General features: G+C 36.2%; 1 protein-coding gene across 1 annotated transcript in view; it reads left to right on the forward strand.

The window, feature by feature from the left end:
• Nucleotides 1-15,238, forward strand: part of GALNT2 (polypeptide N-acetylgalactosaminyltransferase 2) — a 254,489-nt gene that overhangs the window by 229,098 nt on the left and 10,153 nt on the right. The window contains exons 12-14 of the mRNA XM_051993624.1: nucleotides 5,561-5,653; nucleotides 6,396-6,479; nucleotides 9,356-9,482. Coding sequence (XP_051849584.1) covers nucleotides 5,561-5,653; nucleotides 6,396-6,479; nucleotides 9,356-9,482 — 304 coding nt within the window. The remainder of the gene's footprint in view (nucleotides 1-5,560; nucleotides 5,654-6,395; nucleotides 6,480-9,355; nucleotides 9,483-15,238) is intronic.

Consider the following 15,238-nt stretch of genomic DNA (forward strand, 5'->3'; position numbering starts at 1 on the left):
TTCCTTGTAGTAGATTTCAAAGTGCTTTTCAAAAGAATATAAATAATCAGAGCTTATACATATATAACATTTAAGTAAATACTTTTCCTCTTAACAATTAATGGGGTAGGTACCATAAGTATTATTAACTTCATTTTGCAAATAAATAAATTAAATTCAGAGAAGCTAAGTAATAGTATTGTAGGTTTTAGAGCAGAAGGAGATCTTAGCTCAACCATATCATTTTACAGATGAGGATACTGGGGCTACATAGAGATAGCCACTGAGTAGGTGACCAAGATGGAATGTGAATCAAGACCTCCCACTCCAGAATCAGTATTTCTACTTTCTACTGTACCATTTGACTAAGGTCTCATACAACTAGTAAGGTTTTTTTTGGTTTGGTCTGGTACATGGTAACTAGGGTTAAGTGACTTGCCCAGGACTACACAGCTAATAAATCGTGTCTGAAGCAGGATTTCAACTCAGGTCCTCTTGATGTCAGGGCCGGTGCTTATCCAGCGCTTCATCCAGCTTCATCCAGCTTCATCCAGCTTCATCCAGCTTCATCCAGCTTCATCTAGTTAGCTTCCTCAACCAATAGGATTTGAACCCAAAACCTGAATCCAAGGGCAGAAGGCTTTTTTATATGCCCTAATACCTCTCTTAAATAAATCGATGCAAGCTTGCCTGTTTAAGAAAGGAGAGAGTCTATGACAAAACATAGATTATATAATAAATATAGGAAGAAGAATAAGATTGTGCTATGTGTGTGAACTATTGAATTGGAAATATCAGTTGAATTGATTGGTCATTTCACTTAAGTAACTGGTTTATCAGGTTGTTGTATTTTTTAAATTTGTTTAGCTGACTGAATTGTTATTTGGGTATATCAGAAAGAACAGCCCCAAAGTTTCTTAAGTTCCTCACCTGATTCTTATAACCAAAGTTCTGTCATTTTCTCAACAAAGTAGGCACGTGCCTTCACGCCATTTGTCCACCATGATTGCCTACCCATTCAATATTCTCAGCTGGTTTTCCTTTTGCTTTCACTGGCCATTATTTTACTCCCTCCCGGAACTCAGGGTCTGAAATTATAGGACAGATTCTCCTAAGTTCTTTCTCTACCCGAAACATGAAAAAGCCACTCAAGTCTAGAGTCCCTTCTTTTAATCAGGTTGCCATAATATTTACATAAAATTCTTAATACATATATCAACTTTGAAGATATTTTTGCTCAGAGTTAATTCATAAGTAGAAGGTATTTCATTATCATTTTGGAAACTGAAAGTTTCATCTCCTGGGACCTTTTCAGGTGAAAGGTTTTACATTGTTTTCTATTACAAAGCGCCCACAGATCCTCAACAGTAAAATTTCCATTTCTATTATTATTTTATAATTCTAGCACCTAGCACAGCTCCTGCCACACAGTAAGTGCTTAATAAATATTTACTGATTGAGTCTTCTTTTCCTGTGTCCAAGCTATTCTTTTTTTTTTTTTTTTGAAAGGAGGGAATGAAGAAGCAACTATTAAATGCTTATTATATGCCAGGCGGGGCAGCAAGGAGGCACAGTGGATGCAGTCAGAAAGGCTTACGATCAAATATGACCTCAGATGGTTGCTAGCTGAGTAACCCTAAGCAAGTCATTTAATTGCCTAGCTTCCTCAGCTGTAAAATGGAGATAATAATGGGACATACCTCCCAGAGTTGTTGTGAGGGTCAAGTGAGATAATGTTTGTCAATATTTTTTTTAGCACAGTGCCTGGCACATAATTGTTTAGTCATTTTTTTTCAATTGTGTCTGATTTTTAATTATCCTATTTGGGATTTTCTTAGCAAAGATTATTTTCTAAGAGGTTTGCCAGCTCATTTTCTTCTCCAGCTCATTTTATAAATGAAGAAACTGAGGTAAACCGGGTTAAGTGACTTGTCCAGGGTCACACAGCTAGTAAGTACCTGAGGTCTGATTTGAACACAAATTTCAGCACTCTTATCTTCTGTGCCTCCTAGCTGGCCCTTCATGACACATAGGCAGCACTTAATAGTTACTTCTTTATTAGCTTAGACACAGGTAGAAGAGAAGGGACCAGTCAATCAATCAATAAATGTTTATTAAACACTTACTGTGTGCCAGGCTCTATGCTGTGCTGGTAGTTTTTAATATTAGAAATTTTTTAATATTATAAGACTCAGCGAACTACTTGGTAGAATTTAGAATTTTGTTGTTTTTCCCACAGCAAATGAATATATCCCAAAGGAAGCATTTCCCTGAATTGATAGCATAAAATTCAAATTTGGTGAAGATCATTGGGGGTCAATGGGGCTGTTAGGTTTGGCCTGCCTGGCTTATCTATAGCGATGGATAACATGATAAAATGAAGATACATATCAGATCTCAAAAATCTCAGCTTAAACAAATTTTAACTACTTTCACTTAAGACATTTTTTTTTAACAGCAAATGAGAATCTTGAAGTGACTGATATTAAATTTTCTCTGTTCACCTTGACTTTGTTTTACTAGAGATTGGTAGTAAGCAGCACAATGACCAGAAAGTAAGGAGAAAAATTAAATTAATTTCAAAATTAATTTATAATTATACATTTAATTATATATAGAATAAGAATATAGAATTATAAAAATAAAAATTTATAAATTAATATAAATTAAAAAAACAAATAATCAGCTTCTTAGGAAATTAGGTTTGGCTGTATGTAATCTTTCAGTTCACAACCTTCTTCATGAAGCTTTCTCTTCTCCCAGATCCCTATTTGGAAATTATCTTTTCATCAACCTCTTGTAGTGCTCTACCTATCTTATACTTTTATAAAAATATATTCTTTATTATAGTTCTTGCATATTCATGACTATTGCCATCCATGATTCCCCACCCCCCACCATGAAATTATAAAGTCTGTGGGGACAGAACCATGTCTTAATTGGAGTGTCTGTGTATGTGTCTGTGCATGTGTTCATCTCCCTCAGTGCTTAATGTAATACTCTCCACATAGTAAGTATCGAATCAGTGGATTTTGGATATATTAATTGAAATTGGATGGATGTGTTATACACAAACATTAGAATCATCAAATGTTAGTACTTGAAGGAGCAACAGGGATCATCATGTTCAAATCTTTAACTTTGCCAATGAGTAAACAGAGGCTCAGAAAAATGGAAGTATTTTGTTTGAAGTTATACAGTAAGCGGCAGAGGCAAAGAATGAAAGATGTCCGTTCAGCAGTAGAAATGTGGGAGAACCACAACATTCTAAAAAAAAATTTATAATGATTTTTCTCTGGGATTTCTCTATGACCCAGTATCTCATAATTATCTGTTACATGTAATTGATATGAAGAATATCAAGCAGCCCCATCTCACAGAAATGTGAGTGCCAGTGACCATCATGTGAGAGATAGGGTCCCAAAAAGCTCCATGGAAATTAGATCACCTTATGATCATTTTTTGAGTCATTTTTCAGCCATGTCTAAGTTTTTGTGACATCATTTTGGAGGGGTTTGTTGTTGTTGTTTTTTGCAAAGACACTGGAGTGCTTTGCCATCTCCCTCTCCAGCTCATATCACAGATAAGAAAACTGAAGCAAATTGTAAAGGGATTTGTCCAGGACCACATAGCTAGTATGTGTCTGGGGCCAGATTTGAACTCAGAAAGTTGAGTCTTCATGGAACTCTTATCTGTTGTGCCACCTAGATTTACAATCTTTACAACTGGACTTGGAATTAAGAAAATCTGAATTCAGAGCCTGTCCTAAATATTTAACTAGATGTATGATCCTGTGTAAGTGACTCAAATCTTTTAAGTTTCTTCATCTGTAAAAATAGAAGCTTGAACTCAGTGATCTCCAAAGATTTTTTTCAAGTATAAAATCTGTAATAATTCTTTTCTCTCATCCTATTCCAAACTCCTCTAAGAATGAAGAAACTATGGTTCCACAGCAATGATCTAGCTTGTCCATAGTCATACAAGTTATTCCTGTGAGGTCCAGAATTTGAACCCAGATCATGTGACTACCAATGCAACTTTCCTTCCATTATTCCTGGCATACCTAGAAAATGTTTTATTTAAAGGAATTTATTTAAATTTTATTTAAAGAAATACATCAATTTTTAAAATCGTGGAACACTTTTGTAATGCAAATATGTTTTCTATTTTGAGGTTTTCTTAAAATTGGGTAGCCTGTAAAGTCACAGGTGCTAGGAGATGACCAGCCTATCTGTTTTGGTTGGATCTGTGATGTGAGCCATGGCAGTCTGTTTTAATGTTCCACAATTGTTTTAGAGATTTTTTTTGTTGTTAGTAAGATGGAACGCAGATTTGACAGTCTTTAATAAATGTTACACATTTAAATTTAACCGGCCCCAATATCCTTGAATCTCATGAATCTTCATATTTCCATGATGTTTGGCCCATGATTTAACCTCTCCATTAGCTGCAGAGCCATGCGTGATTGTGAGGGTTAGGGATGTATGGGTTTTCATCTGACAAATGAAAGCTCAGATCCTTGTCTGTGTTGCCCCCGTATGATGCAAAGTGAGCCCTGGAGATGTATTCTTAAGGTCATCTCCTTTTAATCTATATTCCTTGTCAAAACAAGACACCAGCTCACCTCAGGCAGACAGGAAGAAAAGAATAATGTAAACATTAAATCATCTCTTCTTTTCTTTTCTTTTCTTTCCCTTTCCTTTCTTTTTTTTTTTCCTAAAGAACTATGTCTGTTGTTTCTATACTCTTAACCTATGAATACCTGGAGAGTAAAGCTGTTATTGCATATATTAGGCACCATGCCTAGCACTCTGTGGATGATAGGAATTCTTTTGTGTTCTTTAATGTAATACTGCCCTAGTCCCTCCACATCAAAATGTCTCAGCCAGCCCTCTGGTCTCTCCTTTCATTCTTGGAAAATTAGTATGCTGGAAAGAAAAGCAACAAGAATTCTCTTGGAAAGAACTATGGAGTCTGAATGCAGATCGAAACATACTATTTATTTTCACTTCTTTTTTGTTTTTTCTTTCTCATGGTTTTCCCCTTTTGTTCTGATTGTTCTTTCACAACATGACTAATGAGGAAATAAGATTAATATGATTGTACAGGAATAACCTGTATCAGATTGCTTGCTGTCTAGGCAAAAGAACAGGAGGAGGGAGGAAGGGAGAAAAATTTGGAATTCAAAAATCTTATAAAAGTGAATGTTGAAAGTAATCTTGAAAAAAATAAAATAGAAGAAAGGGGCATGATGATATTGTAGATTAAAAAAAAAGAATTCTCTTGCATTCAAGATACATTTATTGATTGTCTATCAAATGCACAGCACTGTGGTGGCCATTTTGAGGGACATAGTGCTATCTACAGTATAATCTTTACCCTCAAGGAGCTTGAACTGTAGAAGGCTCTTGCTTTGCTATGTTCTGTAGGGCATTCATTATAGCCTGGACCTTCCTTTGCTGACAGGTTTCATGGAAAAGCCCAGGTAGAAAGAAGCTGTCACCACAGAGGAGTTCACACAGGGATGATGGCAGGAATCTTCTCAAAACACTTTTGTTGTTGTTGTTGTTGTTGTTCTTAGAAATACTCGCCGGGCAGCAGAAGTCTGGATGGATGAATATAAAAATTTTTACTATGCAGCAGTGCCTTCAGCCAGAAATGTTCCTTATGGGAAGTAAGTATTGCCTCTCCTTCTTTCCTCTACTTCATTCAAAAGCATTTGGGGTATTTTTTGGCTAGGACTTTAGCCCCTCAAAACCCAACAGCTGTCTAGTTGTCAAAGAATGAATTTTAAAATTCATTCTTAAGGAATGACAAAAGGCCCTAAATCAGGGGCACGAACCTCAGGTGCAATGTCCCACCTTAGGAAGGAAGGAGTATTCTACAAGTGGAATATATTTTAGCATTGGGTAGAAGGAGGCCATATTCAGTTCAACAACAAACACTACTTAATGGTCTGATATGTACTAGATTTCTGCTCTAATCAAAATACAGAAGCAAAAAAATCTCTGCTTTCTAGAAGCTTATAGTCTGCTGGGAACAGAGGGATGCAATTGTTCATAAATAAACAAATACAGAATCGTCTAAGGAAGGAGAAAGCACTGGCAACTTGAAGAAGGGAGGGGGGTTTGGGGCTAGTGATATTATTGGAAAAGGCTCCACATCAAAAAGAATGAAGTAAGGTACAGATTATAAGTGGTAAAGGTGAAAAATGAATATCATGGCAGAACAGACATAGAGATAGAGTGATGAACTCAGGGTACATACAGCAAGTTAGCTGGAATATAATGTTCATGAAGGGAAGTGCTATGAAATAAAGCAAGAAAGGTAAGTTGGAGCCAGATTGGAAGTGTTATTTAATGCCCTTACTGTTATCAATAATGGTGATGGTTTTTTCCTTATCTCTTTCTCCTTAGTATTCAGAGTCGACTAGAACTAAGGAAGAAACTTAGTTGCAAACCCTTCAAATGGTACCTTGAAAATGTCTACCCTGAATTAAGGTAAGTCTCCAAAGTCTGGATTTTATTTTGTAGGTACTTTTTCTGGCTGGGGATTTAGCCCAAAGAATTTCTCTTCCTTGATGGAGGTAGCTACTTTAGATTTTACCTTGTCATTTTAGGGTTCTATTTTTCTTCCTAGAACTGGTAGGGATTGGGAGACATCCTATTCCACTCTTTTTTTCCAGTTAGCACTATTATGTGGCTGACAGTTATGGAACCCTTATTTCTGAAATATTGAAATTGAGGATCACACCAAGAGTATTAGAAAGTCATATTGTATATTGAGCAGGTTGATATACACTTCAAAAAAAAGAAAAGAAAAGAAAAGCAGTGTAAAAGATGTCATCAAAGAAATGTGTGAGTAAAAAAGAAGATGAATTAAGCATGTGATAAAAGCAAGGGATAACCAGTGGATTATTTATATTCCATTAATATATTCAGGATGTCAGGCGGAAATGAGAGGAACTTCCCTCCCTACCCCTCTGTCCCCAGGACCTTGGTGTCCCTATAGTGAATTCCCTGCAGCTCATGGGTAAGAGTTGTGTATTATATATAAAATAAAATCTAAAAGCATCAGCTTGAATAGATTGCTATCTGCATTATTGGAACAGATGTCCCCATGGATGAGGTCCAAGATCCATTAAAATTTTTGAGTACTTTGCCTATGCCATACGAGACAGATAGTGTTAAATTGTTCCTCAGAGATTCCACAATTTCCTTTCTAGTATTTACTCTGCCTTCCCTCTGTTCAAACAGTGCTTTCCAAATCAAATATTTCGTCACATAATTCAGGAAGGTCACCAAGAAGAGTCACCATTTTCCCTGCAACATTACTCTGTTCCTGACTGATGTGTCTCTTGACACTTCTTTGCATTGCCTCCATACTTGCTGTAGGCTTTAGGAGGCAAAATTATAGTTAAGGCAATGCTTTCCCCTCCACTTCATGATAGATCTTACCTTCTATTAAGTTGGGTTTTTGAAGGGTGTCTAATAGAATGCAAACTGATTCAGTCTTGCCCAGATGATGGCGTCTTTGCGTTCAAGAATAGCCTATGGGTGACAAGTTATTTAGCTGCAGTAATTGTCTAAGACATCTTCTGGTGGGGATTTTATCTGTTGGTGAAGGATTTTTTAAGAAATAAATTTTTATTGATACATTTGGCTTTACATCATTCATATTTTTGAATTTGTTTCTTGCCCTGGCCTATACTCATCCCTTACAATGCAAGAAGGAAAAAAAAATCTTCAAAAAGTAAGCAGCAATGAGCAGCTAGGTAGCACAGTGGATAGAGCACCAATCTTAGAATCAGGAGGATCTAACTTTAAATCTGGCCTTACACTCTTAGTGTGTGATACTAAGCATGTTATTTAATTTCACTTACCTCAAAGGAAAAAAAAAAAAAAAAGGAAAAAGTATATTGGAAGAGTCTGATATTTTGCATTATTCTACACCTATAGTCCCCTACCTCTTCCAAAAAAGAAAAAGGAAAAAAAAGAAAGATGAGCCGAACTTGGACATTATAATTTTGCAGCATTCATTCTTTATTTTTTTGTAATTGTTTTTTTTTTCTGTAGTAGACCGGCACAATGGCCTTTTAGAGAAGGCTGTCAAACCAAGTCTCAGCATGAACTATTGTTCTAAGTTTACCACTAGTCTTTTATGGCAGAGGATAAGATGCTTGATTACTCTAAACCCTAGTATTCCCCATGAGAAAAGTGGGAATTATAATGCATATTCCATGCCTACTTCCAAAAGCAGAGAAATGACAAGAGAAATCCCTTTTAGATCCCTCTTTCTAGACCTAGCCCTATAGTTTAAATCACTCTTAAGTCTTGTATCCCAAAGGGCTACTGATAACCTTATATGCAGACCTAAAGATCTGTTCTATTTCGGAATCTAGCCTGTTAATCTTCCTAAAGAAATGGTTTGGAAAAGTTGGGGTTTCATATGGCATATTCTTTATTCTGAATATTATTAGAGCATTTTGTAGTGAATTATGGATCTCTTATGCAATGATTGTATATATAACACCTCCTCCCCCCAATATTATCTTCTCAGTGAAAGCTTTTAGAAATCCCTGGACCTGAGATTTATTTGTGGTATAGGTGATGCAGTTCTGTCTTTACCTTTGTTCTTCACATCCATAGTTCTTCTCAATTTTTTTCACTGCTTGTGAGTACTAAAATGAGTCATCAGCTAAAGTGGATATAGGCATAGCTTAATTGTTTTTAATTTGAAATATTCAAAAATAATCGTTCCTTTTTTTTCTCTCTGGAAAAAAAATGCTTTTTACATCTCTGTGCTTTATAACTTTTAGCATATCACAGTTCCAAAGGAGAGTCCTCTCTGGCCCCTTGGCTGCTCCCTCACCTGAAGGAGCTTTAGGTTGACTCTAACCAACTTCTCTGCTTAGGACTTGACCAATAGCAGCTCTGAGCCTCTGTATAGAAATTGCAATTAGAACTCCCCCACCTCCCACCCCCATCTCCTACGCTTTAAAGGCCAAATGAGGTCTGTTGAAAATTCCTGTTGTCACATAATTTTTTTTTATCTGAATTCATTAATTACTCTGACCAAGCCAACATAGAAACAGTGGGAACCTTGTCCTTTCCTAAAATTGCAGAAGGAAGGAAGGAAAGAAGGAAGGAAGGAGGGAAGGGGGAAAGGAATGAAAGAAGGAAGGAGGGAAGGTGGGTGAATGGATAGATGGATGGATAGATAGATGGAAATGGTTCTATCTAGGAGCACAAGATATAAACCATTTTAACTACATTAGGGTGATCATCATTTAAGCTAAAACCAGTGAAATGGAGAATTTCATGGGAAAGGAGAAGGAGAGATGAAATTAAAGTAGTAATTTCTATTTGCCTTTCAGAGTTCCTGACCATCAGGATATAGCTTTTGGAGCATTGCAGCAGGGTAACAATTGCCTGGATACTTTGGGACATTTTGCAGATGGTGTTGTAGGAGTTTATGAGTGTCACAACTCTGGGGGAAACCAGGTATGTTTTCTGAGTCAAGGTTGATAATCTCTGAGCCCTTTAATTGGAGGGATGATGGGGGACCCAGAGCTTGGAAAACCTTTTAGCTAATTTTTCTCTAGCAAACAGAAATTTCTACATGATCATGAGGATTGGGGTTAAAAATTTTCATGATACAATGGAACTTTAGTTCATTGCTGTTTTAGTATCCAGCCTTAGAGAGGAAGGAAATACTTGGCATTACATCCCTTTAATAGGGAGCATAGACTTTGAGTTGGAAGGGTCCTAAGATGCCCAGAACAGCCCCATCATTTACAAATGGTGAAACATAAGATGTCAAACGATTTGACCCAAGTCACACAGGTAGTAACTATCACAAGCAGAACAGAGTCTTTAGATTCAGTGCTCTTCTCTCTTCTTTCTCTGAGAGAAGATGGCTATCTGATTGTCTCTCTCTGTTTCTCTCTCTCATCCTCAAAACTTCTTCATTATGTCCTATTCTTCTCTTCCAATCTTTATCAATCATACCAAGTTTCTAATAATTAGGATGTTAACTAATACTGTTTTAGGGTGTATAGCCCTAGCTGACAGTATTATATGACCCCTTTCAAGGATATTTGTATTTTAAAAGGGATCTCTCAAAGGTATAATTTCATCAACCTCAAAAAAATCTGAGACATCATCTAGTTTAATCTTTTCTTACAAAAGTGGAAATTATTAAAACCTCCCACCCACTATCCTTCTGGACAAGGATTAAATAAAGACTTAGCATAACTTACCTCTGGTCTAAGATATCTTGTGGAAGAATGGTGAAAATAGATTTTAGAATAAAGGAAAGCTTATATTGAAAGAAAAAAATAAGAGAAAGTCCCTGATCCCCAATAAACATTTGGCAACAATAACCAATTTTATTTCTATTATCTTTTTCAAGTATCCAGTTGGGAAATTTTCAGATCTTAAAAGTACAGTCTGATGAGCTGCTATTGCCCTTGGATGATATCCTGGTTTCTAAAATAGGGAAATGTGTGCCTTCTTCCATAGGCTGTCTTCCCAGTTATGAACAGAGAAAATGGGCTCCTGGCTTTGAGCCTGTTTTGGCTATTTTCTTAGGGTCTTTTTAGCTGAATATAATCCTTCCCTAAGATATGACACTGAGGATCAGCAAAGTCCCAGTGCCAACAGCAGTATAACATCCTCAATAAAGCCTTTGCTAGTTTCTTGGCTAGTTATTGGAAATGTTAGGAGAAAATATGTTTGCCAATATCTTGTCAGTTGAATTATTTGAAGTACCAGCTCACCCTGCTGGGGGTTGATTACTAAAGAGAGTGCCAGTGTTCCATAGTGGAATGTTGTAGGATATTCTACTTGAAAATGAAGCTTTCTATGTAACTTCACCTTTGGGAAATTAATTCCAGAAGTAAAATAAAATTTTGTATTATTAAAATAAGTTTCATAGCTATTCATGGATGCATGTACAATGATACCTGTGTGTGGTCTTGGCCATAAGTTTGAAAGGTGACCCATTGACCATAATTCAAGAATATCATCTAAGTGAAAAAGTTCTAACAGCAACTTTGTGTCCAGTAAAATTCAGATAGAAGTAACTTCAGAGTGTGGGTATGATGTATTCAAGACACTCCATTGTGTATTGGGTGCTGTGGCTTACATCGTACATTGTGGGGATTAGGGAGTGGGCAGAAAAATAGAACATCAATGTAAAGATTTGTATCCAAATTCACACAAAGGTGATGATTGGAGAGCCCTTGTTCTGGCTGAGATGGTCTCTTTTTAGAGATTCAACCTATATTTCTTTGGAAGCTATGGAACTATGTGAATAAAGGAGGCAAAGGGGCAATATAATTATTTCAGAACCTCTTTGTATTAGAAAATATTTGTATCGAGAATATTCCTCATTCCTTTCTTCCTGTATCTTCAAATCAAAGATATTATATTAAAAAAAAAAAACTTCAGGGAGAAGAGAAAGAAAGTTGTTAGATCTGAATTTCAGACTTAGGAATAAAAAAGTAGTACTTCTTTTCAGAGCTTGGAACGCTATGTAGTAAAAATTCATGAATTCAGGTCCCTGCCAGTTCAGAGTATATGATAATTAAAGGCTAAGTTTACTTCCACTCTATTTTTAAAGGTTTTAACCAATTAACAATGTAAATTTTTTTAAACTTAAAGAAATATTTTTAATTATTTCAGAAAGATTTCAGTTTCTTGTAAGGAAAAAGTGCTAACGACTCAGTCCAAAATTGATTTAGAGTATCTGGAGAGATAATGAATTATTCCTATCTTGGACTTCTTCAGGCAGAGACTAAATGATCACTAGAGAGAAAGGCTAAATTGCCACTTGTTGGGGAATCTTATAGACAAGATTCCATGCCTGAGGTAGAAATTGGAATAAATGGAAGTTTCCTTCCAACTCCACAGTTCTGTGATGCCTTAGAAACAGCCATTATGTTTAAATGGTTGGCATGAATGATAAACAATCATTCTCACATATAAAATAGGTGCCCTGAGGACACTGTCCAGATTGCATTTGGTTGGCCTAATTGCATTATTGTATGACTTTGAAAGTTTTAAAAATGCACATGCTTTTTAAAATATATTTTATTTCATTAAATATTTCCCAATTGCATTTTTAACATTCATTTTTTAGAATTTTGAGTTTCATTTCTTTTCTTCCTGTCCCTTCCTCACCCCTTGAGAAGGCAAGCAGTATGTTGATTATACATGTCAAAAGTGTATATCCTTTTAAAAAAAATTCCACAATTCAGACTTTTCATCTAAATTAGTCTTCACCCCACTCCCTACCCAGTTTTTCCATTTAATCATATTTGAAAATATTTTGTCTGTTCAATTAAACCAAAGAAAGGTGGGGAGGAACCTCATTGTAAGACATAGGAAGTGATTCATTTTTGTGTGTTTCTTTAAAAGCAGACCCATAAATGCTCTTGCTAAAGAATCACCCACTACACCTCTTTGAATGAATCTTTGTTGTATAGATCCTGATGCCCCTTGATTTTAATGATTCCCTATGTAGCTTCAGCTCAGAAAATTGATTACTCCTTTTACCCCAATGGTGATAATACAAGACAGAGTGGGTCCAAGCAGCAGATGCCGTATCAGCAAGCCTGTTGGTAAAGTTCTTCTATAATTGGTTTCCCATTCTTTCTTGAAGCGGTTAGTAGTATATCTTAAGAGTGGTAGTAGTGGCAACTTGCTTGATGATCCTGCCCTAGTTAATCATTGATTCCTGATTACTCCTCTCAGAATATCTCTCCATCAATTGCCATTGCCCTCTCCTGTCCAGCCACTGTCCAGATACCTTTCATGGGGAGTGTGGATTTTGATGCACTGATATCCAGAGCTCACTGGCCATGCTCCCAGCTGATTTCTCCTAAAGGGACAGCTTAATCAGATAACACATTCTTACCTTGAAAACAGACAGACTCCTTCAAAATAATTACAGTCAGGTCAAGATCAGTCTTTTTAGTCCCTAGATGTAATCTCTCCATTAGTGTTCTTTTTTCCCACTTCAGATCTGAAGGGCTCTGTGTTAGACACTGGTGACACAGATATAAAAAAGGAATTAGTGCCTGGCTTTACAGATTGGTATTTACCCTCCTACAGGTTAAACAAAAAATATATACCAAATTAAGTTGAGGGTCACGTGCTAAACCATGAGAGGACCAGCAAATGACCTCATATGGGATGGGGAACTTGAGAGAGCATTTGAAAAGGACTGCTCTATTTATTAGAAGGAGAAAGCTGAACCAAAATGAAATTGTAAAAAGGCAGAGAGCATTGCCAAGGATAAATTCTTGATAATATTCAGGTGCCCCCTTGTCAGTGATTCAGCCAACAAACATTATTTTTTCCAGGCACTGTGCTAAATACCAGGAATCCATCCAAAAAAGCACCCTTTTCCCAAATAAATAAAATTAAAAGGTTCCTGCCTCCAATAGAGTTAGTTTCTATAACTAGAGAAAAGGCATTCTTTTCTGAAAAGAATCAGAATGAAGCATTTGGGCATGATAAGTCACAGGTGGGGAGAGAGAGTGGAAGAACATTTCCCAACAGGAAAGAGGATGGTGCTATGGAAGAGACAGTTTTGTTGTCAGGCTTCTAGCTGAGGCTCAACAGACACACAGGAAATGAGAAAATTTATGGCCAAGTTTTAAGAGTGGCAATCCAAAAAAATAAAATAAAAATGATTCCTTAAATATTTATGAATTTTGTTACAAATTCAGAAAATTTAAATGCAGTAGAAAGACCAAAGTGGTAACTTGCTCTGTTGTTTGCATAGCTAAATTAGTTTTGCTGGGATTCATCTGAAGTATGCTTTTAAAATAATTAAGCAAGAGATAACAAGAAGTTTCAGAAATAACATACAGTATTGAGCTTTTTTTATTGAGTCTCAGGAAATGGCACATTTCCTGTGACCCCTTCTAATGTATGGTTTCAAAATATAATTTTTTTCCCCAACACATAGATTCTCTCTATTGAACCTCCTTTTTCTTTTCCTAAAAAAAAAAAAAAAAAAAAAAAAACTTCAACTTCTTTTTCCTCTCATTTTTTTTATCAAGAAAATAAGTCTGTGGTTGAGTTTCTGTATTTAGGAAGTAACTCTACTGGAGAGAAAATACTGCACAAAAACCATTGTCCACAAGTGTATCATCATGTTGTCTGCCACTAAAAGGTTATAGTTTGGCATTCAAACTTAGTCATAAAAATTTCCATAGATCTCTACCTTGGCTTTAGCACTGAGAGTTAATACTTTTGAATGCTGAGCATCAATGAATTGTTATGATTGAGGTTGAGATGAGAAGCAAGCAATATGACATAGTAATTAGGGGACCAATCTTGGTTTCAGAGTTCCCCAGATCCATTCCTGTCCCTTGATGCATACTGGCTATATGAGCAAATTACTGAACTTCTCAGTTACTCAGACATTTCACTAAGACTGTAAGTTACAAATGGATTACTGGTATACCATGATGGAGGGAGCTTGACACTAGGAAGCTCTCTAAGGATGAAATCATTTCTGTAGTACTTGAAGGTCTGCTAAGAGCTTTACATGTATTATTTTTTTTCAGTCCTCAAAAAACAAAATCCAAATATTAAGTAGTGATCTGCATTTTACAACTGAGGTAACTGAGGCTTAGAAAGGTTAGAAAAGCTTAGAAAGCTCCCACAGCTGATATGTGAGACTATATTTGAATTCAGGTCTTCCTGACTCTATATCCAGCACTCTATTTGCTATGTCACCCAGCTTTGTGTTAAATTACAATAATACTTCCCCCTCCAAAAAATGAGGTTGAAGTAAACATCTCTCCCATTTTTCTCGTACAAAGGAAATCTGAGACCTAGAGGTTGATATTTCCTAGGATCATCACATTTTGGATTTTTTCTTTGGATCATCATATTTTAAAGATAGACTACCCTCTTCTTTTTTGAGGAAGGAAACTGAGGCTCAGAGAGAAGGAATAATTGACCAAGGTTACATGGTTAATAAGTTGCAGGTTTGCATTTTGAAGGCAAATTCTGACTACAAATCTAGTGTTCTTTGCCTCTGGTCAATAGTCAAGAAACATTTATGAAGCACTTCCTGTATGCTATGCATTGAGGATGTAGATTAAAAAAAAAAAGAGAGAGAGAGAGAAAATCCCCTACCCATTAGGACAGGGGTCCTCAAACTTTTTAAATAGGGGGCCAGTTCACTGTCCCTCAGACTGTTGGAGGGCCGGACTACAGTAAAAACAAAAACTTTG

This window comes from Antechinus flavipes, chromosome 4 (genome assembly GCF_016432865.1).
Source record: "Antechinus flavipes isolate AdamAnt ecotype Samford, QLD, Australia chromosome 4, AdamAnt_v2, whole genome shotgun sequence".
In the NCBI taxonomy this organism is placed as follows: Eukaryota; Metazoa; Chordata; class Mammalia; order Dasyuromorphia; family Dasyuridae; genus Antechinus; species Antechinus flavipes.